General features: G+C 45.3%; 1 protein-coding gene and 1 long non-coding RNA gene across 3 annotated transcripts in view; one reads left to right on the top strand and one right to left on the bottom strand.

Moving 5' to 3' along the window:
• Positions 1-609: 609 nt before the first annotated feature.
• The window catches only part of LOC147313264 (kinesin-like protein KIF26A), a 72,208-nt gene continuing 48,282 nt past the window's right edge, over positions 610-24,535 (bottom strand). For both annotated transcript variants that reach the window (XM_086265310.1, XM_086265311.1), the window contains 10 exons: positions 20,731-20,824; positions 20,384-20,646; positions 18,164-18,347; positions 16,461-16,617; positions 15,358-15,520; positions 11,573-14,675; positions 4,706-4,896; positions 4,014-4,037; positions 2,889-3,039; positions 610-2,612 (listed from right to left, as the gene is read on the bottom strand). In XM_086265310.1, the coding sequence (XP_086121436.1) occupies positions 2,425-2,612; positions 2,889-3,039; positions 4,014-4,037; positions 4,706-4,896; positions 11,573-14,675; positions 15,358-15,520; positions 16,461-16,617; positions 18,164-18,347; positions 20,384-20,646; positions 20,731-20,824 (4,518 nt within the window). In that variant the 3' untranslated portion in view covers positions 610-2,424. The remainder of the gene's footprint in view (positions 2,613-2,888; positions 3,040-4,013; positions 4,038-4,705; positions 4,897-11,572; positions 14,676-15,357; positions 15,521-16,460; positions 16,618-18,163; positions 18,348-20,383; positions 20,647-20,730; positions 20,825-24,535) is intronic.
• LOC147313265 (uncharacterized) lies at positions 6,490-15,409 on the top strand. Its single transcript, XR_015125181.1, has 3 exons — positions 6,490-6,568; positions 6,936-7,022; positions 15,298-15,409. It is a non-coding gene; the product is annotated as an uncharacterized LOC147313265 (long non-coding RNA).

Below are 24,535 nucleotides of genomic sequence, written 5' to 3' on the forward strand. Positions count from 1 at the left end.
GTCTGACATTTGTAGACGTTTTACCTCCTCATACTTGACCACTGCCACCGAGGTGTGAAGTCACATGACAGAAAGTGAAATGTCAGGTGTGTGAGAGACCTGGAGATGAGAGGAGCAGAAACTGTCGAGGAGTAGGAGGGGAGGAGGAGGAGGGGAGGAGGGGAGGAGGGCGAGAGGAGGAGGAGGGGAGGACAAGAGGAGGATGGGAAGGATAGGAGGAGGAGAAGGGGTGGAGTAGGAGGAGGCAGGCAGGAGGAGGAGGAGGAGGAGTGTTTCCTGAATGATGATGTCTCTTGTATGGAGGACTTTAAACAGGCGACCTGATGAAGCTGAGCTCTGTTGGGTCAGGTTTGATTTACAGACTGGCCGTATGCTGACGTGTGATTGGTAAGTGCTGCAGTGCAACGAGTCCACCAGCTCAGCCTGGAGCACAAAAAGAGTTCACCAAATAACAAAAACATGAATTGAAATCTTTGAATCTTTATTCATGTTCCTGATGCTGCCTCTGCGCCGACCCACGCACTCCTCTTTTTTTTTTTTTTTTACAAATAGTTAGAAAACTGTACAATACAAAAACAAAGAAAAGGAAACAGACGGTTAACACGCCACATCAGCAGAGCGATTTAATCAATTTAAAGAAAAACACGAAACCTGACGAACAAAAACAAGAACATAATGCAGAACGATGCTTCATGCAGCCACTTCAGAAAGAGCCTGAGACGGGAAACGTCTGAATCTGAGTGTGTCAGTTCCTGCTGCACATCACACGTGTGATGGAAATCTGCAATGTGAAATTTTACATCCTCACAGCTGACTCTGAACTTTTATTTTGTATTCTTCAGAGAGTATACTGTGTTTGGAGGTGGGGTCATGTGTGGAGCTCAGAGTTTGATCTTTGCTCTGTCTGAGAAAGCATCTGGGGACAGTTTGGAGTTTCAGAGACATCCTCATGTGGCTGTAGAAGTCGTGGACGAGAAAAGATTCCGATGCGTCATGACAAGCTAACGTTTCAGGGTCCAACAGGAAGTGAGTGTGCATAAACGTGGCCACAGACCATCGATCAGGCAACCACAAGTGACTGACAGTTTATAAGTGGGTGGGGCTTCAGTCAGAGATCTCCAGGTTTTACACATCAGTGCTCTTCTGGACCAGGGGTCTCAAACTTTAATGAGCTGTGGGCCACTCCTGGCACCGTCATCTCATTGGAGGGCCACTTTAGCGTTCAGGTATTAAAAAAGAAACAAAGAAACAAACAAGAAAACACCCACAAATATTTCTGAAAATGTAATATTTTGTTTGTTTTTTTTAAATTTCAGATAGTGTATAACAAGACAAAACTGCAAACGTGAACACAGATTCTTTTCCTCACTCTTAACTAACTAAAGCCTTTCATTGAACTACCAAATAAACACAATGGTCCTCTCTTTCTGGCCAGACACGTGGCAGCACTTCTGCTATCATTTTGTTCGTATTTAACAAAATAAAAATGCAGACATAAGTGTACACATTAGTTTTTGACTGTCTCACTGAACTAACATAGTCAATCTCTTAGTATGTTTGCACTCTCTGCTCATATTGCCATCATATTAAATCATTTTTGGCTTTTTAAAGAACTTATTTTAACATTACACTTAACAACAAACAAATCCTCCCTAACAGAAAAAAACTGCATTATATTTCTTCACGTCAATATACGGACACCCCTGTTCTGGACGCTTCGAATTAAAATGGGCAACTTGCGATCGTCGGTCACGTGATTCGTGATGTCACCTGACCGAGATTCTAGCTTTTATTCAGTGATTTTAAAATTGGATACTGTCAGAACATTGTTCTCTTTCAGAAACACATCCGAGTTGTTATTTACTGAGAGGAGACCATAGTGTTTCAGTGTTTCACGTCCCCTTTAATGTGTGTTTGTATGTCTGTACATCTGTCAGTTAGATACCATTCCTGCTCTGTGGTTCTGGCTGCAGTGCAGATGATGTCATCATGTATGTTGCCACAGATGTTTTACCTGCTGAAACATCTGTTTGAGTCACTGAGAACATGAGCAGGGTGGACGAGGCGGTTTCCTAAAACCAACTTCAGAGTTGGTTCACTTCAACTCGAGTGCTTAAGTCGTTGAGCGGGATCAAACCCATGGTCCTGCTCTGGGTTCTTCAGGTTTGAGGCTCGGGGTGGAGCTTACAGGTGAACAGAGTCCATGCTGGAGCTGAATCATTTTTCCTAAACTCTGCTGCACAACGGATGAATTCAGCACCATAAAAAACACCACGACAAACAAGCTCACAGAGTCGTTGAGCTTGTGAATAGAAGGCACTTGCAAAGCTGCGTCCTCTGAGGTCTGATCTCCGATCAGCCATTTGCTGCTCTGCTCTGACAGGACGTCTGCTTCAATCTTCCGTCGGTGAGTCAGCGAACCTTTCACACCTCCACCTCCTGACGGCCCCCTTGCGCAGCGTCACCTGCCATCATCACGGTGATGTCAAAGCAGGTCTCCATCATGAGACGGGACTTGCACAGGTTGACGCAGTACTCCAGCTCCCCCGTGGCCTGAGCCAGAGCCTCTAGGTACTCCTGGGACTCGCAGTCCAGGTCCTGGTCCACGTCAACTGCAAACACGGAGAAAGCGGTTAGCTATTTAGATGCATGCGGGCCGATGTTTGTACCATGACATCACCACGCTGCCTCAGCTGCTCGTGCACAGCATCTCTGAATGCTTGGCCCGGTCAGTTAAGTTCAGTTAATGACAAACACATGAAGCTGAACTCTGAGGTTTCTGTGGTTCATCATCACAGAAATATCGCAGCCGGTCACTGATGGCTTTCTAAACGGTGAGTAATCTATTATATGCGTACCAGCTCCCTCCCGCTGCAGCTCATACTCACACTCTCCACTCCACCTGCTCGGGTGGAGCATCAGCCAGCTCTTGGCCTCCTCCAGCTCCGCCTTCAGCCTGTCGTGTTTGCTCTTCAGCTCTTGGATCTGCTGCTGCCGCTTCTCCAGCATCCTCAACCGGGCATTGAAGTAGAGCAGACCCTGAGGAGCGAGCACACAGTCAGAGCCTCGAACTGCACACACCGGCTGGTAGGGGTGTGGACGATGACAAGGAAGAGGAGGGGGGATTAGCACGAGGCTTCGAGACTCCAGCCTGTGTCTGGCTTTAATTAGGAGTCAGTGCAGTGCTAATCTGTGATCAGAGGAGGATTAAGGACAACTGAGGACAAGCAGGTGACAGAGAGGTGGTTCAGACCTGCGCTTCATTACAGCTGCCCCTCAGAGAGCTTTATTCTGAAAATCCTGGGATGTTTCTGTTGTGAAAGTCTGTAAATGTGGGCAGCTGAGCAGTAATAAAAGAGTTGATCATCCAGATGATAAGTGACCTGAACATTAACTGTGTGTTTATGTTTCATTTGCAGCAGCTTCTCTGTGACACGCAGCCAAAAAGGCCAGATTCTCAGGTGAAGTCAGACTGACTGACTCCAGTTAGACCATCACAAATTGTTCATGTGGGGCCATGACACAGGCGTGACCAACCTCAGTGAGGCCCATGGGAGGGGAAACCAGTGAAACCAGCGAGTTGCTGATGTAAAGCCAACTCAGGTCTCCGTGTCAGCAGCAAGAAAGCCTTGTTTCATTTGGAGCTACAGGACAAGTTGGGATTTGGGGAAAACATGCAGGTGTAAAATACACATGAACAGATGCAGCAGGACAGGAAGCACCTCCGACAGGTGAAGCGAGCAGAATGAATCCAGTGTGAACAGGTAAACACAAAAAGCATGACAGGCACAGTGTGTGAGACAAAAGTTTGAGCACAGACAAGCGACACCACACGGCCTCCATGTTGGCGTCTCTACACCGGCCGCCAGTCAGACCGGCACCCTCTCTGACCTTTAACCCTGCACTCTCCGGTGGGATCACAGAGGTCCTCCACACCAGGGCCGGTTCGAGTTTCATGTCATGGATGGTTTGTTTGGAGGAATGTAGGAATGAACGTGTAAAGGACAACTCACCTTCTCAACATCGTGGAACGTCTGCTGGGACACAAATAGAATAGAATAGAATAGAATAGAATAGAATAAACCTTTATTATCCCACGGATGAGAAATTTTGGTGTTACACAGCTCTTACAGGAAGGAAAAATAAAATATAAAAGGAAGACACAAGGTGGTCCTATAAACATAAGCAACCGAAGTCCATATATACAGGTAACAATGTACAGAATATGTATAGAAAAATTGAAAAATTGTACAGTGATATGTATAAAAAAAAACAGAGAGAAGCCAATTATTCACCGAGCAGTGCTCCAGATATGAAGAGCACGTCACCTTCCTCTAATTGAAAATAAATCAGAGCCCGACAGGCCGCTCTGCCGAGGGTTAATGACCCGTTAACACTGAGAGAGGCGGCTGTCACAGAGACCAGACAAGCATCCCCCCCACGGTCTGCTTTATATATGTGATTTGGATAAAAATATAAAAAGCTCCTCTGAGTGCGCTCAGACTGAGGCTGAGGGTCCAGATGAAACTCCACCTGCTTCAGGAGGCTGTGTTTGAGTCATTCTTGTCAGTGCATCGCAGAGAAGCGGAGGGTTCTAACACGACCTCCACGTGAGGGGACTAAACCAGCATGCTGTGATGCTGAATGGCATGTGAGCAGCACGTCATTATTTAACCACCACCTACTGGTCAGGTGGAGGACTCACCTCAGATCCCATCAGCGCCTCCTTCCTCTTCTGCACACACTCAACGTTGTCGATCTCATACACCTTTATCTCAAACTGCTCCTTCAGGGTGCCGCCCAGCGGCGGCAGGTCCACCCACTGACCACCCAGCTTCCTGCCCAGGGAGGAGGTGTCCGGCAGGGGGGCAGGGATTAGCCGCCGCCGCAGGAACCCTGCAGGTGGAAAAGGAAAGAGATGAAATAACTCATGATCAGTAAATGCAGCAGACTGTGTGTCAGGTAAAGTTCACAGGGCTAGGGGTGCAGGTGTTTCCAGCTGTGGAAGCTAACATCAGGGCCCTGCATTCGGAGACTGGTGTTTGAATGCTCACTGAACAGCTTCAACACAGCCAGCTGACTCGCTCAGTTAAAGCTGCAGTCAGCGAGGAAGTTAGTCACACCTGTGCTCTGAGCAGGTACCTGAGTCAGTGTCAAGGAGCCGGTGATGTCATTAAAAAGACAGCCAATAGCACTCAATAACAGGCAGGACTATCAAGGCTGTAACGCAGCTGCACCACATGGCCTTAAACCAGACCTGGGCATTTCACGGGCCGTGGCCCATGTCAGCCCAGGTTGGCCCACATCAGCCCATGTGAACCTTCCTGTCCAGCCCGTGTGACTTTCACTGATGTACAGATGCATGTGCAGGTAAATGTTTACTGACCAATCTGCGATGCTGCGTTTTTAACAAGGCCCGGACTAAAAACTCTTTATTCACTGAAGTCAAAGGAAAAGCTGTAAGCTCAGTCTGTGGTGTCGTGTTCAAGAACCATATTTTAAATCAGCACTGTAGCTGGGCATGCACAAACTACAAGAACGTGTGTAATGAAGGGCACAGACTGGTGACTGTACAGGGAGTGCAGAATTATTAGGCAAATGAGTATTTTGTCCACATCATCCTCTTCATGCATGTTGTCTTACTCCAAGCTGTATAGGCTCGAAAGCCTACTACCAATTAAGCATATTAGGTGATGTGCATCTCTGTAATGAGAAGGGGTGTGGTCTAATGACATCAACATCCTATATCAGGTGTGCATAATTATTAGGCAACGTCCTTTCCTTTGGCAAAATGGGTCAAAAGAAGGACTTGACAGGCTCAGAAAAGTCAAAAATAGTGAGATATCTTGCAGAGGGATGCAGCAGTCTCAAAATTGCAAAGCTTCTGAAGCGTGATCATCGAACAATCAAGCGTTTCATTCAAAATAGTCAACAGGGTCGCAAGAAGCGTGTGGAAAAACCAAGGCGCAAAATAACTGCCCATGAACTGAGAAAAGTCAAGCGTGCAGCTGCCAAGATGCCACTTGCCACCAGTTTGGCCATATTTCAGAGCTGCAACATCACTGGAGTGCCCAAAAGCACAAGGTGTGCAATACTCAGAGACATGGCCAAGGTAAGAAAGGCTGAAAGACAACCACCACTGAACAAGACACACGCACTGAAATGTGTCTTAAACTGCTCCTTTGACTGTGCAAGACATTATTAAACAATAAGTAAAGAGTCAAATATCAGCCAGCTGTCGAGTCTTATCCTTTATTTACTTTGAATCTGTCCACATTGGCAGTGGCGTGTCCAGCGGGGTGGCCTGGGGGGGCACAGGCCACCCCCCCCAACCAGACTGGCCATCCCAGGTGCCACCCCAAAGGCAAAACAATAAAATTCAATCAAATATCAAATGTACGATTATGTTTTCACGGTGAAGCTCAGATATCCGAGTGTAAGTGAATGCAGCATCGGCTTCTGCGCTATGCGCATCACGTTAGCAAAGGTAGGAGAGCCAAGCACGAAAGACGGCACTGCAGGAAACAATTTTTCGGTGAAAGAAAATGAGGACAGAATAAATGTCCCGGTAAGTAATATTAAGTTTGTTGAGTTTAGTAAACTTCGGTGAAATTAGAATACCAAGGAAAAAAATAACACTTAAAGAATTATTGCAGAAATATTTCAGACAGTATGCTACTGAGGGGAGCTAACATAAGAGTTATGCGTTATAAGATATAATCTAAGTCGTAACATTGCTGTATGGAGCTGCAGATTTGGTTGCAGGTTAACATAGCTGGACTGGCCATCGGGCATACCGGGCATATGCCCGGTGACTTATTTTTTATTTTTTTTGTAATGGCATGAACAATGAGAGGTGGTGGATTGGCCAGATGCAGGTCGATGTGTAAGAATAACTCAGTTGTTTGGTGGTGGCTGTGGCAGGGCTTCCACAGAGGCCAGCAGGTGGATGAGGGAAGGGGAGGCAGGAGGAGAGCCCCGAGGCAGCCGCCAGTCCGAGTGTCAGGTGAACTGAGCTTCAGGTAAGAAGTTATGACCTGCAGTCTATGTGGGTCAGATATAAACCAAGTTTAGGTGGACTTTATTTTCGTTGTGCTGACTTTTTACTGTCAGTTACAATAACTCATACTGCGTTCTAGCCAGCTTGACAGAGTTTCTACACAGCTGGGTGGGTGCTATGATTTTACTGATAGTGAACTTCTCTCATTCTCCCCCCTCCCTCTCCTGTTGCTACTTCAATCATGAAACTGATCAATGATCAGCTGATCGGCTTTTCTCTCTTGTTTATTTATCGCCCACTTTGCGCCAGAAAGAGGAAACCAGCAGATGTCGCGCTAAACAACAGCAGCACGTTTAAGCTTGATCAGCTGATGTTAGAATTTATTTAATATTAATTTCTAGTATCAGCTGATGTTGGCTGGAGCCACAGCTGTAAAAGCTGCTGGTCATGATGTCGGTTTGGATATGTGGTGAGAGGGAAACATGAAGATGAAACCAGGAGATGTTCTTACTGAATCATCGGAGCTGAACAGGTGATGGAGAAACAGGTTTACCTTTTAGGTGACATGAATGAGTTGAAGTTATGAACTGTTTCTGAGAGACAAATAACACCAGGATCCTTTTTTTATGTAGCTGACAGCTGGTAACTGTGCAGGGGCGGGTCTAGGAAAGTTTTGCCAGGGGGGCAGGTAGGGCATTAACAGGAAAGGTGGGGCACAAGGAAATACTTTTCTTTCTTATTCTCATTTAAAATATCTAGCTTTTATTAAATAATTATCTAAATCTTACAACCAAAGTTTTTATCTGATGTAAAATGTATAGAAATCATACATATACCAACAAGACAGTGTACATATGGAAAAGATATATATAAATTTTATAAAGTTTGTATCTGTCTTGTGTGAAACTTGTATGAAAAGCATGCAAGAGTAAAAACAGATATAAGATCCCATGAAAGATTATATAATGAATCTTGTATGTTTTGGATACTAAAACAATATATGAAAGTAATAAGAAAGTGGCCACTTTCATGAGTAAAGTTTTTACTATTTCTTTTCCATATGGGCACTGTCATAACAGCATTTGTTTTCTTTCAAAGTCTTTATGGCTTTAATACCTGGTGGGCCGGTCTGTAGTCAAAATGCCCGATTTTCTGTCCCAGTCCAGCCCTGCAGGTTAATACTGGCAGTGTCACCATGCCAGCTGACTGTATTTCATCATCAGGCAGTGTTGCTCTTGATCAATATTACCAAAGTTTACCATAAGGCAGCATAGAAAGTATTTACTTGCTTTCAGGTTTTATTCAAATGTTAGTCTTTTCATTTGTTTCCACACTTTTTTCCTGTTTCAAAATCAAACACCAGTTTGTGAGAAGATTGTATTGTATTATAGGATTGTTGAATTATGGTTAATGGTTGGTAGAATTTTTTTTAAACATTATCTGCCAATTACATCTGCCACCCTTCTCCAAATCTGTGCCCCTACCTGGCCCCCCCAACAAAAATTTTCTAGACACGCCACTGCACATTGGCCATAAAAACACTTTTATGTGTAATATGTGACGGTGCCTTTAAATGCCAGCAGCAGGTGGTGATGGACCTGAAGTCACAGCTGGAACATAAACGCTCGCCAAACGCTAACAGAAAGCTGTTTGTCTGTTGTGAGGCGAGCCTAGGGATGGGTATTGATAAGATTTTAACGATTCCGATTCCATTTTCAATTCTGTTTAACGATTCGATTCTTTATCGATTCTCTTATCGATTCTTATTTTTAAAAAAGGAGAACACTAAGGTCGATTAGCTTAAAACTTTGTTTTATATCTTCTCTTTGAACAAGATAGAAATTTAGGAGTAACATGGCCTTACAAACCCAATAGTGAGATCTTAAGAGATCCACAGCCTACGGCTCTTCAATGGGGTGCCACAGGGTCCCCAGGAAAAAAATGTAAATGTAAAATAATAAAATAAACATTCTTCTGTAGCAATAACAAAGTGTAACATAAATTATTCTGTAGCAATTACACAAGAATATCCAGTAATGTCCTGCCTACAATTAAACACGTTCACTTACCAAAGTGAAATCGGGGGCATCTGCTGTGGCAAATGGGTGCAAGACTTTTACCACAAACTCAGTCACTGCTCGGTGACATTCGTCTATCCTGGTCTGAAAGGAGACGCTACTGGTAGACTGCAGCGAGAACTGCCAGCATCTGAGCCAGCCAGACTCTGTCTTTGTCTCTCATCGTGGTCACCTAAATGCACAGTAATGGCAGGTTTTGTAATAAGGCCGATCGCACTAACATAATATGCACTGTTAGTTGATTATTTATCTGCCGCATTAACAGGAGAGGACGTGCAAACGTTACCGCTGCTGCTGGGTTGAGATTCACGAGTCCGGAGCGGAATTAACAACACGACATTTATTTAAGGTCATCGTGTGTTTTGTGAGCAAATGCTTTTGCATATTCGTAGTGTTTCCTCCCTTAAATTAAATATCTACTTTGCAAGTATTCCAAGTTGCCCTGTTGTCATCCGTTCTCGTAAAGTATAACCAAACTTTTGAGTATTTGAGCCGCTTACACGCCGTGTTTCCTGCCAGGTAAGCGACGCTCCGCAACGTGGTGACGTCATTTGGGGCGACTGGAATCGATAAAGGAATCGTTTGCAAAAATGCCAAACAATTCCAAGGAATTGAAACAGTGGGAACTGGTTCTCAACAAGAACCGGGTTTCCATACCCATCCCTAGGCGAGCCAGTGAAATATCACAATAAGCTCAATAAAAAGTTGCTGATTTCAGCAGACAGCTTTAATTAGCCTTCTCTTCTTCTGTGGTGCTTCCTCCTCTGTCAACATCCATTAGAGCTGCTGATCAGGTTTTAAGGCCGCTGCTGTCCACCTGAAGACCTCACTCGTATTTTTAACGACTTTGTACACACGGCTGTCAAATTAGGTTCCCAAGTAAAAGCAGAAGCAGGCATGTGCTCCACAAACAAAAAACCGTTATGGCTTATTAAAAACATCCGGGCTCACTGATGAGGATTCAGACATGATGACAGATTGAGGAGGAGTGGGTGTGAAGGCTGTGGAGTTCTGTGGAGTGGATGGGAGGATGTGTGGGTGATAATTGGAGTTGGATATGTACACTGGGAATTGTCCTCATGAAACATTCATGAGGCAGAAATGAGGCGAGATCCACAGGCCAATGGCAGACAGATCACAAGAGTGCCGATTCCGTATGCATCAGGCCGCTGGCTCGCCTGCCGCACGAATTGCAATCGGCTGCTGGGAGCTGGGACGTGGCAGCGGCGTGCCACATGATGTGCGCCCATGTCAAGTTTTTGTACAAAGACACCGGCTGAGAGATAATTTCACATGATATCAAGGAGGAGAGCTGCCTTTGATAGATGCTCCCACAGCAGTAGCACCTGTACTCGGTGTGCTCAGCACTCATAGGAATATTGTAGCGAGCAGCCATCATCACACACTGATGGATGCTGGAAAAAGCCATAAATATGTTAATTCTTCAGCAGAGATGAGTTTTATTGCTCTTTCACTTTCTGAGTCGATGCACGGAGAAATAGTTGCTGAATATCAAATCTGAGATTTAAATTTTGGCCATCAGCTCTAATGATTTCACAGGTTATTTAAATAATATCACATTGTGATAGAAAAGCTTCCAAGTTCCTCTGCACGAGCCGCTGTTTCATAAAACCCATAAACCTTTCGTTTTGCGTTTCCATAACTGCTTAGATATACCATCCCTCGGAGAGCAAGGGCTCGTTTAAGTCTATGTGAGCTGCTGTGAGGTTAACATGGGAGCGACCGGGACGGATCTGCTGACAGACACAAAGGGGGGAGGAGTGGCCAGACATTGGTGTTTATGTGGCCCTTGATGGAACAGCAGCTGACATACCACATCATGTTTACAGTAATAATGTTGGGCCAAAAAAAGGAAAAGCACTTATCTGCACTTATCTCACATACACACACACACACACACACACACACACACACACACACACACACACACACACACACACACACACATCAAGCTACTTTTTGCACAATCCACTGTCATTGCTGCACTTTTCTATTGCACTGTTGTGCCTGCACTGTTGTGTCGGCACTGTTGTCTCTGTATCGTTCTCTTCTGTCTTTGTTTTGTTTTTTTGCACACTTGCACTTTATGTAATCCTGTGTTGATTGTCTGTTTTATGTAGCACCATGGTCTTGGAGGAACGCTGTCTTGCTTCACTATGTACTGGCAATTGTCTTTATGGTTGGAATAACAATAAAGACAGTTGACTTGACTTGAAAAGACAATTTTAAAAAGACTTTAAAAAATGTTCAGCTTCCACTGAGCCTTAGAACTGAATTCATGTCATATTTAGGTGATGAGCTCATTATATGCGCTCTACATAGAATTCTATGATGAGTACAGAGAAGTCAACGAGTTAAAGATTTTTGTTCTTCAGATCTGATCACTGTAAAAAAGGGGCAGTGCTGCATGGAGCAGAACCTAAAGTGTTACCTGTGTTACATTACCCCATCTCTGGCGGCGGCATGCACTCACCGTTTCCTCTCTTCTTGGGCGATTTAGAAACTCGGCTCCTATTTGATGAGGATGCTCTGCTCTCGCTCATAGAGTCGTGTGCCGAGGAGGTGCTGCCGGTTGTCTCGCTGTCTCGGATCATGCTCTCATAGCCGCTGCTGCCCCCGCTGTGGTAAAACAGGGCGGTGCGTCCCATGGCGGGGGGCAGCTCCCCACTCAGGATGCTACTGTTGTCGCTGCCGTGCCCACTGCTGTAGCGCTGTGGCCTCCGAGGCGCTGTGATCTTGCTGTAAGGTGATGGCAATGGTGCGTTGAGGGGTGATCCAGTGATGCTACCAGTCCTGCTGCCAGGGATGTCGCTTCCAGCTCCACCACCAAACATCTTCCTTTGGCTACCTGAAACCAACTCGCTAATCCGGCTGTTGGCTGCCCTGCCGATGGTCTGCTTGGTGCCCATAATGGTGCCTTTTACTGTCTTGCCTCCGGTTCCAGAGCGAGATGGGGACTTGCCATTGGAAGGTAGGTTGGTGTTGCACCCAGCTACATTCTCTGGCAGTTTGGGGGAGGAGCTTGGGCTCTTCGAAGTGCTGGCAGACAACGTTCGAAGTTTCAGTCCACCAGAAGCTGCTCCTCTTGATCCGCTGCCACTGCGGACCTGCCACAGTTTGCTGGTTGCTGCAAAAACACCAGCTGGAACTTGGGACGGAAAGGCCGATGTGGAGGTGGATGCCGGATCACTGAGTCTTGGCACTGATCTGTTGGATCTGCCATTTCCTCCAGATGTAGCACCACTGTTTTCTCTGAACAGCTCAGGTTTGGACCCAGCTAAGGTTGGGCTGTCGCACCTTTCCAAAGACATTAGACTCCCAAAGTACCTGGAAGAATCTTTGGCTCCTTGCGTCTTCAGGCTTGAGGATGTCCTTGCAAAACTGTGTTCAGTTTTAAAGCTGGATGTCCTGTGGCTGAATGAACCAGCTCTGAGCTTGACATGCACTTCATCCTCTGAGGACTTTCCAGTGTTGCTGCTTGTTTTTAAGGCACTTGGAGACAGCACAATTCTTAATTTTTGTTCTTGACTCGACTGTCCAAACTTTGTGCTGCTTTTTTGTCCATTTGCCTTTTTTCCCAGGGATGAAAACCTCAGTGTACTGATCACTGAAGCAGCTTCTTGGGGGGTGGAAACGGTTCCTAGAGTTGTTGCGCCCCGAGTGAGTCGTGGCAATTTGATGAGAGTGTCTCCTCTCCTGCTGCTGGACTTCTCACAGCCATCAACAACCCTCTGGGCTGAAGAAGACATCTGCATCTTTGGTGGGCGAGGTACACTGTTGCTGTTCCCTCCGGACCTCTTGGAGGAAACATTAGTCACGCCACTTCTTGTTGGCTTACTTGCAGAAAGAAACTCCGCCTCTCTGGTATCACAATAACTGCTTCGCTGAAGCAAAACATCATCCTGCCTGCCTTCCTGTCTGCTGCAGCCCACAGCTGCAGATGAGGTAGGCTTGGTTTTCCTGGGAAGACTGGAATGGGTGGCATGGCGGGGAATCTGTGTTGACACTGATGTGTTCAGGGTATTGGCTTTCACCTTCAGAGAGCCTTTTAGAGATGCTTTGGCTGACTCGGGGGAAGGAGGGCACTTAGTAAAAGATGGTTTGTTTGGGCTAGCAGGGTCGCTTTCCAGCTCTGAGAAACAGACACCGCTGTCATTTAAGGAGCTCCTAATGCCATGCTGTAAGAACGGCTGTTTATGGAATATACATGGTGAGCTCAGCAGGGTGGCATTGTCCATTGTTTTATCCCTCAAGTAAAGCCTGCTTTGTGAATGAATACCATCACCTTCAGCTGATTCACAAAGCCATGAGCCAACAGACGGCTGCTTTTTGTTGTGGGAAAGCAAACCTTGTTGGTGTTCGGTGCCAACATCAGTGCCTGGTCCCACAGCTCCTTGTAGAGAGGTGTAAGCATCATATTCATCATTAATACTACTGATGATGCTGACCGGGCGAGAGCCAGCAGCTAAAGTCTGTGGAAAGCAGTCGGTGTTAAAGCTGAGGAGGTTGGAGGGACGGCCATTATCTGGGACAAGGCTGTGCGGGAGCTCCTCTATAACTGTGAACACGAGCTCGTCCTCTCCATTCAACTCCACGGGCTGCTGCAGAGTGATTGTGGTCCTCAGAAAGTCTCCGTCCAGGCATCGTCCTAACAGAGAGGCCCGGAGGTTGTTCACCTCCGTGGGGTACCTGCTTGTGTGAGCAGCTCCATCTGTGTTTAGGTTAGGGCTTATAGATTTGGGTGGCTGGTCTTGCCTCATTGCTTGTTCACTTATACTGACAGGGGGAGTCCTGCCAAGAGCCTCCTTAGGCCGAGGTGCCGTCCTCGTTGTCCTGGGTAAGGACGGTGAGGCCAGTGGCTTGGGTACAGCTCCTCTGAGGTAGACTTTCTCTCGAACTACAGGCTCTGAGTCATGGGTTGGAGCCCCCCCTGACTTTACCACACATGGCTGAACGGGGGTGCCTGAAAGCTTCTCTCCATCTGCACTCGTCCTTTTGGACGTCTCGATGAAGCCACCAGCTGAAGGTAGTTTGGGCTGATCCTGATCTGATTTGTCTATGCATGTTGTCAGTGTGCTTTCTGAGAACATGTGGGACGAGTTCTTCTCAGATTTGGGTGGAGACGTTGCCTCTGTGGGTTTAAGAGGGCCACTCTGAGCCTTCAGCGCTACTGATTTCTTCTCTGTGCCGAACATGGCCGGGCCCTCGCTGCCATCAATGCAGTCGAGTCTCTCCTGTAGTTCTGCAAACGTGTTACACTTAAAGTGGTCACCGTCGGACTTGGGTGCATCTTTGACTCGCTTTTTGTTCAGGGACGGAATAATGGGAACGAAGGAAGGCGGACCCTCGTTGTCGCTCAGCTCTCGGTCTGAGATTGCCTTCCCTCCCGGCCCAACGTAGATGACAGTGTCACAGGAGTGCTCACTGCTGGAGGAATAGTCGGGATCACTCGAGAGTAGCAGCGGAACATCCGGGTCGAGGGCCACGGTCAGAGGGTGGAAGGGTCGAAGACGAGGAGGCCGACAGGATGGGCCTTCCTCACAGGAGCTCTCCCCTCCAGATGAGCTGGAGGCATGCTGCGAATAAAAGAGAAATAATACAGAATTAACCTCCTAAAGAGAGCTGGAGCATGCAGCGATTAAACTGAAGGGAAATCATTACATGAGTGCCCATGCACTGTGTTACATTAAAATGAATGTGAGTGAGATGCACATGCTACTAACTCTGGATTGAAATCTTCAACATACAGTGTGTAAGTCTGCCTAATGAGGCTCATCTCAGCACACAAATGCCCATCTCTGTAGATACACTGGTATTGATTATCTATCAAACCATGATAGGAAAAGTCGGTGAATTATGACATTCTGAACTCATTAAAATAGATGTGAGGGGTTTATTGTTATTAGCCTCAAGAAATTAGTGAAAATTCATTTAGAGTCCAAAATGTTTGGAAATCCCAAAGAATGGTTTGAAGACTTTGATAACTTTTAAACCTCAATTTGTCCTTTGAATTTGTTTTGCCTTCAGTGTTATAGATGTTTAATGTTCAGAGACAAAGACTTGAGATTTAAGTTTGAGGTGCAGTTTTCTGTGAACTTCAACCTAACAACAATCAGAACCTAATCAATCTCATCCACATGTGAGTAAATGGTTTCTGTATTGGTGATATAACATTTGGTGTTTTGCACACTGTACCAGAGATCCGTGACCTCCGCCACAACGAGCTCCAGAAAGAAAACCTGAATAAAGATGAAGCACCTTCGACTTCTTCTTCCTCATGCGGTGGATGCGATAGGCCAACTGCACCGTGGTCAACGTCTCCATGTAGCCCGCCGGGGAGTCGGAGATGTGAGCGATCATGGTGGTGCGGCAGTTGATGTTGCCCAAGGATTCGCGGAGCAGCATGGTGAGCTTGCTATCCCTGAATAATACATTAAAAAAATGCTTCGTTAGCTCAAAAAAAGGAAGACATGCTGCGGGCGTGAGAATCCCCACGGGGCCGCAGATACCATTCATTACACCGCACAACAGTTTGGCACAGATAGGCAAAAAGGAATAGGAACGAGCTCTCATTTCACATTAATGAAGTTCGCTTTGAACTACACGCCACATGTGATCCAGAGGCAGAGACAGACTGAAATGTTCATGAAACTCTGCCTTTGAAAAGACCTGGACTATCGCTACAGAAGACGGATCAAACACAGAATTTACATACAACAGTCTAAGCTTTTTCTCCTTTTTAACCCAACACGACTGAACTCCAGCCACCGACTGACCTAAAATATCACAAGTCCTCGTTTGGGGGTTTTCTTTGGTTCAACTTCCACTCACTAACTTCACTCATGTAAATGTGTGAAAAAAAATCTTATTAATGGATGTGACTGGAGCATCAAACAACTCAAGGGTTGCTTGTCATTAAAAAACATGAAAACATAAAGATATCAAAGATTCTTCCATCGACAGGCTTGTATGTTAGTCTTTGAAGTCTGTGGATGATAACTGATGAGATTCTTTGGTGCAGATATTCGCTCCATAAATAAAACACATGTGATGCTGATGGCTTCACAAACGAAAAGAAAAGGGGACGAAGGAGCGAGGTGAAAGTTCATCAATATAATTAAAAAATAGCATCCAGAAATAGGTATTAAACAGAAAAGACCAAATGTGAGGAGCAAAAAAGGACTGAACATCAGTTATCATTACTGTGACTTATTCATCAGCATAAACAACCATTTAACACTGACTGAAAGCTCATTAAAGCTCACAGCTTGACCCCCACCCCCCTCACGGGGATCATTGGTCCATCTGTTGTTTGGCTGCTGTGACCTTTGATCCCATTGAGCTCATCAAAATGCCCGTACCTGTAGGGAACGTGCTTGGCTCCATTGGCAAGGGCGAGGATGACATTTCCCAGCGCCGAGAACGACAGACACTGACCCCCGCCCCCCTCTCGGGTCCTGCTGATGTCCGTCTCGCAGCTGCCCAAATCCAGGAGGTGAAGGCGACTCCGACTGGACACTGCCATGCAGATTGAGAGGGCTTTATAATGTATGACACTGCCTGCTTAACTGTTCATTAGTTCTGAGACAACAATCTATTCATTAGTCTATAGACAGAAACATAATCAATAGCTTTGGTAATAACTTATTGGCTGCTTTGAATCATTTATCAGGAACCAAGCAGCCATTAGGGTAAAGACATCTCTTCCTTATCTGTGAATGATAGGAATCATATAAAATGCCCGTGGGCTGTGTGCGAGCTGAAGTAAAGTCCTGCAGCAAATCTCAAGTCATCAGATCATACTTCCAATACATTACTAACCAAATGTAGAAACATATATACGCCTGCATGCATGTGCAAATGTTAAAGAAGCTTCATCTGAACACGTCCCAAATGCATCCCGCTAAGCTTCAGTATCAGTCTGATCCGCTCAGTTTAACTGCCTGCTCATTTCATTAATTCAGAGTAATGATGGCGAGAACCATTAACCGGCCACATCAGCAAGATTTAGAAAGTGCTGAGCGCCACTGAGTGGATGCTTTTCCACAGCTCTATAAACACTGCAGGATGCCAAGCCATCAGGGCTCGTTAGCCATGCAGATTTATTCCAGCATAAAAGCCCAATAACGGAGGAAGCGGCTCTGCTGACAGGTAGACGTGGGTGGAGGCAGCGTTAGTGTAGCTGCTCTGCTTGTAAACGCTCCTGTTGAGCATGTTAGCAATTCAACACCAAGCTAATTAGCAGCTACATGTTTGGAGTGTGGAAAAAAAGAGCTAACGACTAATTGAGCTGCCAAATTTTACAGCTGCATGGTCGCTAATGGGGGCTTTTATTCTTGTCCCGGGGTCAGAGCCTCTAACCTGCTGCTGCTCCAAGTCCTTGCTGAGCTGATGAGTCTGCAGCTGGAGTGTGTGTGCAGGTCTGTGTACTGCTGGGAGGTTTAAGGATTATCATATCTCGCTTCAGCTGAACCAAATAAGCCATTCAGACTTCATTTAGGGTTTTCAATGACATGCTGAGTACCAGTTTCTCTTCAAAGCGCCCTGCTTTTTCCCAGATCCACAGTTTGTATGGAATGAATTGCAACCTTGCCTTCACCTTCAGAAACGTCTGTGAACATCTCAACAGGAAGGGAGACCAAACTCAGAGAGCTCCACCCAGCCTGAATCTCTCAGCCATTTCATCAGAGCATGTCCAATTACTTGTCTGACACCGTGTCAGAAGTGAACCATGTAGAGCATTAGTCCATCATGTATCTGCTTAACCTGCCATCAGTGTTCTCTTTGGTTAGTCTCAGCCTTCAAAACGTGGAGTCCACAAACCAACAGGTGTCAGACGAGTGAGGTATATGTTCCTGATATACTATCAGTTCCCTCAGTGATCTCAAGTTTGAATTTTAAAGGGTTTAGGTTTTATTGCTTGAGGTTCTGCTTCCTGATAACAAACATACTGAAAAGAGGAAGAAGCTGCGAAACTGGTCCACAAATATGAGTAGAGTTTTAACGTCACAGCAACTTTTAATAATTCTGGCAAAATATCAGTTATGACCACGCACACACTCACTGGCTGCCTTGTTGCTCTTGTCCAGTCTCTCCTGGTAGAGGTGCAGGGTAAACAGGAAGTGGGAGTTCCTTCGGACTTCCTGGTTGTTCGGCATTTGGTTGCTCTTCCTCGCTGCCAGGGCGGCGTCCAGGAAGGATGCTGCTCGCTCGGCACTGCTCGCCCGAACCTCTATCTGGTTCTGCAGCTGATAGAAAGAGCTAATGAGATGCAGATAAGCTGGGACTGAGGTGGCTGCACAGAACAGAGGCATGCTTCACGGTGAAATGCTGCAGGCTAGCATGAAAGTCCATGTTTTCAGCTTCTGCTTGCAGGTGTACATGATGAAGATTAGGGATGGGTACCGGTGTCCGGTGCCATGATGGCACAGGTTCTGACATAAACTGTAGTAACCAGACCGAAAAGCAGCGCACATTTCGGTGCTTTATTTCGGTGCTTTTTTTTCCTGAGCTGTGATACACTTCTAGCCAATAATTTTACGTTTCCGAGGATAGTAGGCGGGCCCAAGTACGTACGTTCTTTTAGAGCAGAGCTACAGATTAAAAATGCCCAAGGCGAAGCGGTCAAAAGTCTGGCTGTACTTCACAGCAAAATATGCAAACTCAGCAGCCTGCAACAAGTGCTTTAAGCTGATACTGTCAAAGGAGGCAACACCTCAAATCCGATGAAACACCTGGCGACGCATAGTGTTTTTTTTTTAAAAGCCCAGAAATGCGCCGTATGATAGCTTGCTGCGAGACCTCACACCGAGCGCATCTACTGTGCATGGGTTGCCTGTTATCGGACCCGGAGTTAGCAATATCCCCCAAAAAACCCCGAAGAGGAGAGTCCTAGCCTCTAGCCCTGCCAGTGTAGTGAAATGATGACGGATGATGATGGCAGCAGCAGCCGTTCTTCTCTGCGTGAGTAGCTTAATGTTGTTCGTGTGTAATTTACGTTGAGTAGGCTAACCACGTTATTACATTAATGCATGTAAGGTGAACTAGCAAACAACATCATAGCTACATGCGGCTGTCTTCTTGTTTGATGGCAGATACTCCCTTCACCCTGGCCAAAAAGGCTAAAATGACCAAAGAAAAAGTGGAAAACAGTTAAACATGAGAGGTTTTGGACAAAGTTTGTGTTTTTTCCATTGATTAAGCACTGCTTCCAGCCAAGAGTGATACCATATATGCCCCATAGCTGCAGAAAAGGCTAACATTGTTATCTTTTTACAAAAAACCAGCTGAACATGAGAGGTTTTTGGACCAATTTTGTGTTCTCCATTCTTTAAGCACCGGTTTGAGCACCGTTTAAGCACCGGCACCGTTTCAAAAGTACCGATTTGGCACCGGTATCGGATAAAACCTAAACGATACCCATCCCTAATGAAGATCCTGCAGTAAGAAAGAGCTTTTCTTCTCTGTTCATATAAAGCCAACTTAGATTTATATATACACAGAGTCTGAGAGCTACCACAGGACAGGGGGAAGAGGATGGATGGATTCACATTCAGATTTCACTGAGCTATGACCCTGATGGAAGCTGTATTTATCCAATATTGATGTCTTTCTCCTGACTCAGTTTAACATCAGGCACGATTAAAACACATAGGCATCTTGCAATCAGGCGCAGACACTGCCAAGAGTTTACCCCATATTAGTCAGGCTCGGACTGAAACAAAGCTTTAAATCATTCTGCAGCACAGAAACCAGACTGTGATCATCTTCCTGCCATCTGCAGCTCTGTGATGTTCTTCTGGCTCAAAGTAGAAATCCTTCTTTACTCTTAGAGAGAAAATGAACGAGATAAAAGTTAAAGTAAGACAGAATGAGGTTTGATAAAGGAAAAAAAGGAAGGATGTCAGAATGAGAGGAGAAAAAGAGAAAGAAAATTAAAGTGAGCGCAGATAGAAGGAGCCCGGGGAGATAAAACAAACTGAACGAGTTGGAGGAGGAAGGTCAGGACTAATTGGACAGGTGTCAACAGTGAAGAAGTCTCTAGAGTGAACAGGAGTTCAGTGAGTAGGTCAGGAACAGACAAAGAGAAGGAAAGGAGGAGATGGCGAGGTCTTTTGGAAAGGGAACGGCATGAGTGGCCCGGATGACTGGATGAACATATTGGATATCATGTTGAGCTGTAATCATTAGTTATATATCATCTAATCACAGTCCTCGGTTTATATCAGAGGCCAGTTTGTGTGATTGGTTAAAAAGTGCTCAAAGTGCGAGTTGTTTCCTGTACCTGGGATCCACAGATGGGATCTTCTCTCAGCAACACAGCGGGGCCTGGTGCCTCCTGGTGCCCTGCCGCCGCCAGTTCGGCCAAGAGGTCGGTGAGCGTCTCCTCGCGGCCGGAGATCTCCACGGCCGACACTCTGACTGAGAAACAAGCTCCAGACTTTTCCTTCCGGTCCTCGATCACATTGAACAGCCAGGAGATCGCCGTTGGAGCCACACCCAGGCTCTGGGTGGAGCAGTCCCGACCAATCATGGTGTACGTCTTACCTGTGGAGGCAGGGTCAACTCAACAATCATGTGACTTTTCAGAATTATGTCTTTGTGTGTGTGGGTGGCGTATCATGTGTTTACCCAGGTGAGCATGCCCGAAGCAGAAGATGCAGCCGTCCGCGCCATTCACCACCGACTGGATGACCTCTGCCACCGTTCCTGAACACACTTCAGCCTAGAAGAGAGAAGCCAGCGATCACTTAGAGCACTGCCACTATCACAGCGCCTCATACATAACAATACACACAGTACAGTATTTTTGACAAGCTTTAGGTCAGAGATGTTGGAGCACTTGGTGTACCGAAGCCCGCTGCTGACATGCCAGCAACAGCATGGCAGGTATGTGACCTGCTGCAGGTAACCAGAGCAGGAAAAGTCATTTAGGACCAGCTGTGAGTGACAAAGTGAATCCTTCCCCATGTGGATGCCTTGACTTTAAAGCTGAGCTTACACACCTGAGAGGTGTCCTACAAAGGAAGTTAACATATCCAGGCTTCCTCTGAGTTAGCTAACTCAACTAAACCTGGAACCTCAGTCAGAGATCATGGGTCTCATCACTGTGGTTATCAACTTTCTCTGTTGTGGCTCTCTGCTCCCTGTGAGCTCCACCTTCTCCAATCAGAGACGATATCAGATGAGACGATGATAAAATCTAACAGTAAAATAGTCTTAAAGACAAAAGTGGCAGAAACTGGTTAATCTAGTGATTTGTGTCACACAGCAGTAAATTCAAGATATGAATGGCAGTGAATGATGTGTCTGGGTATGCTCAGTGCTGCTGTTTGTTTCTAAGGTGATGGCTGCACATATAACATTCATATCACACTGAAAGCAAGATGTAAATAAGAGAATTTGTAAAAATCTAGTGCTTCCAGATGATTTTAAACCAAATGAGTGTTCAGCGTTCATTACCATGGTGATTTAGGAGGTAAAAAAGAGACAGCTCAGTAAACGAAAGAAATCATCAGCAGGAATACATAAATGTGTAGAATTACAGGAAGAGTTCTGATAAAAACAATCAAACCAAAAATAGTTGTTGTATATCTATTACTTAATTACTTTGATGGAGATTGAGTATCTTGACTTTTCTAGTGCCTTAAATACAATGTAATGAACCGCTGATCTGTACCATAAGTCATCCTTGCGGGGGTTGTCGGAACTGTATGCGCAGTCGCACTAAGGACAGATGTGCTCAGAGGCATACCCCGTAATGTGTATGGAGCAGTCTGTCGCGGCAGGAATAAGTTGTACAAAGTCCATGTAAGTTACGATAATACTTTGATAAGTATGATAAGTGTGTTTCTAATGTAAGGTATGTTGCTGCGTTTGTATTGTGAGCTATCTGAAAACCTTTTTATTCTGTATTTACGTTACTTACATCCATGTGCTATTTTTTTTGGCAAGACATGTGTGTCATGCAAGCTAGCAGCACCCCATGAGAAACGGGCCGAAGTGTTTAAGTGTTTACCGGAGTTTTGCACCCTTGGCAAGCGGACTGAGGTATGTGATGAGAGGTGATCTGTTGTTATATTTTATTTAACTGAACTGTGTAATCCCTTGATGCTGTTTGAAGTAACCCCTTTTGTTTTATTTAATCTGTGACTGTATATCTCATAATTACTTGTTTGAACTTGCCTGAATTAACTTAAGCTCATTGTTGTTATTCCTCATTGTTATAGTTCAAAAAGTACTGTACGGGTATCAATTTTTTCTTATTTTATAGTTTTCATGGTGCTCAACGTCCAGAGAATGAGCCGTGTGTGGTGAGGAAATAAATGGCTGCACCCGTTAGAGACTCTTCTGTTGTTCTTGATGCCAAGGGGTGCTACAGTGAAACTCATCGCTGCCTTGCAGCCATCTACGCTCATCTTATTCTTTTGTCGAACTGTGAGTAAAGGAGTGTATCGCATCATCCAGAGACTGCTGGATCAGTAAAGGACTCAAAATAAGGACATTATAAATACAATGTCATGCACATCTGCATCTTGTAAGCTGTGTGAGCAAATGATCTTCAACATGGCAGTCTAAAGTAATGCAAGAAAGAAAGACCTCTTCTGTATTTAACACAGTAGCATGTAAACTTGTGATGCTGAATATCCCACATTTCTTACATCAGAATGTCTAAGACTGAATCTGGGCTTTATGCTATCAGTTGTACTTCTGTAAAAACTTAAGTGGCAAATTGTCTGATTTGAGGGCATCATCAGTATTATTTGGGTTTTGTTGCCAGTCTGTGAGGTTAAAGGTGTAAATATCTAAGTTGAGTGTTAATAAGTTTGAAACCACCACTCAACCCATTTGAGTTCAGATATATACACTTAAAAGGGCAGGTGCAACAAGCCAAAAATAAAATTAATAATAATGTGGTCCCCCGTTGAAGAAATAGACAAATCTACAGAGGCACAACAGGCCAGGTCCAGCTCCAGAGAGCGAAGACTAACAGAAAAGGGGCAGGAGATGCATGAACAGGAGGCCAAGAAAAATGAAAGGTCATTTAGCAAGGCATATGAGTCCTGGAAGGAGTTAGCAAGAGGAGTTAGAACAAAGCTGAAAGGTTTCTGCTCAAACGAAGACCTTGTTAGAACACAAACGGACATTAAGGCTAAAGAAGCATTAGTACATGAACTGTATGAGCCTAGCCGACGTAATCATACTTCTACTCCAGATGTTGTCAAGAGAATGGATGCCTGTGTTGCCCTAACAACAGAAATTTGTGATCTCATTAGTAAACGACTAGAAGATATAGATAAGACTTTTAATGACAGGTTCGAGAAGGAGCGTGTAAGGATGATATTAAGTAAGGAGGAGTATGGATCTGTTTTTGGGAAAACTGAAACAGAAACAGTTATTTCAGAGCATTCAAAGGGCTCAGATTCATACTCTGGAGCCACATCTACGACTTCTAGCAAACGTGTGGATGCCGAAGCTGACCTTGCAGCTAAACTAGAACAGGCGAAGGCAATGCAACGAATACATGAACAGCAAGCCAAGTTGAGTAGCTTAGAGCATGAGTGGAAAATCAAGGAAGCACAAATGATTGCAGAAATGACAGCAAAGTTAGAGGAAGAGAGAACTAAACTGCAACAGCTACAGGCAGAAAATGAGGTAAAAGTAGCAGCAGCCAGAGTGAGAGCTTACAACAACTACAATGGATTGGAAAGCCTTAAGTATGAAGCAGATGACAAATCACAACTTGATAGCCAAATCATTGAATCTCAGAATCCATTGAATCCACAGGCTGAATCATTTCGACCTCAGTGTGCACCACCTGAGATTTTGCAAAAGCAACAGGAGGTCAGCTTAACACAGGAGCTTGCAAGCTTGTTCGTCTCCAACTGTCTGCCTGAACCTGAACCCACAGTAACCCTTTAAAGTTTATAGACTGGAAGATATCCTTTATAGCATTGACTGGCCACAAACCCCTCCCCGCAGGTGAAAAAATGTTGTATTTGAAAAGTTATCTTGCAGGTGAGGCACGGAAGGCGGTCGAAGGATTCTTCTATCGAAACTCAGAAGATGCATATCAGGGTGCCTGGGAGATTCTTCAGGAGAGGTATGGAAGTTCATTTGTCGTCCACAAGGCTTTCAGGGATAAACTGATGAAATGGCCAAAAATAGCTCCCAATGACCCAGTAGCCCTCAGAGAGTTTTCAGATTTCCTTCAAAGTTGTGCCGAGGCCATCCCTCATGTTAAAGGGCTGGCAATTCTAAATGATTGTGAAGAAAATCATAAACCTCTCAAAAAACTGCCCGAATGGCTGGTACGCAGATGGGGTCGCGTTGTTGTGGATGAACTAGACAGATGTCAAGAGTATCCACCATTTGCTCATTTCACCAGATTTCTACAAAGGGAAGCTAGAATAGCCTGCAACCCCATTGCTTCTCC

Source organism: Aulonocara sp. 'chitande type north' Nkhata Bay, linkage group LG15 (assembly GCF_057382095.1).
Source record: "Aulonocara sp. 'chitande type north' Nkhata Bay isolate Kocher_YH1m ecotype deep benthic linkage group LG15, A_spYH_male_GT1.1, whole genome shotgun sequence".
In the NCBI taxonomy this organism is placed as follows: domain Eukaryota; kingdom Metazoa; phylum Chordata; class Actinopteri; order Cichliformes; family Cichlidae; genus Aulonocara; species Aulonocara sp. 'chitande type north' Nkhata Bay.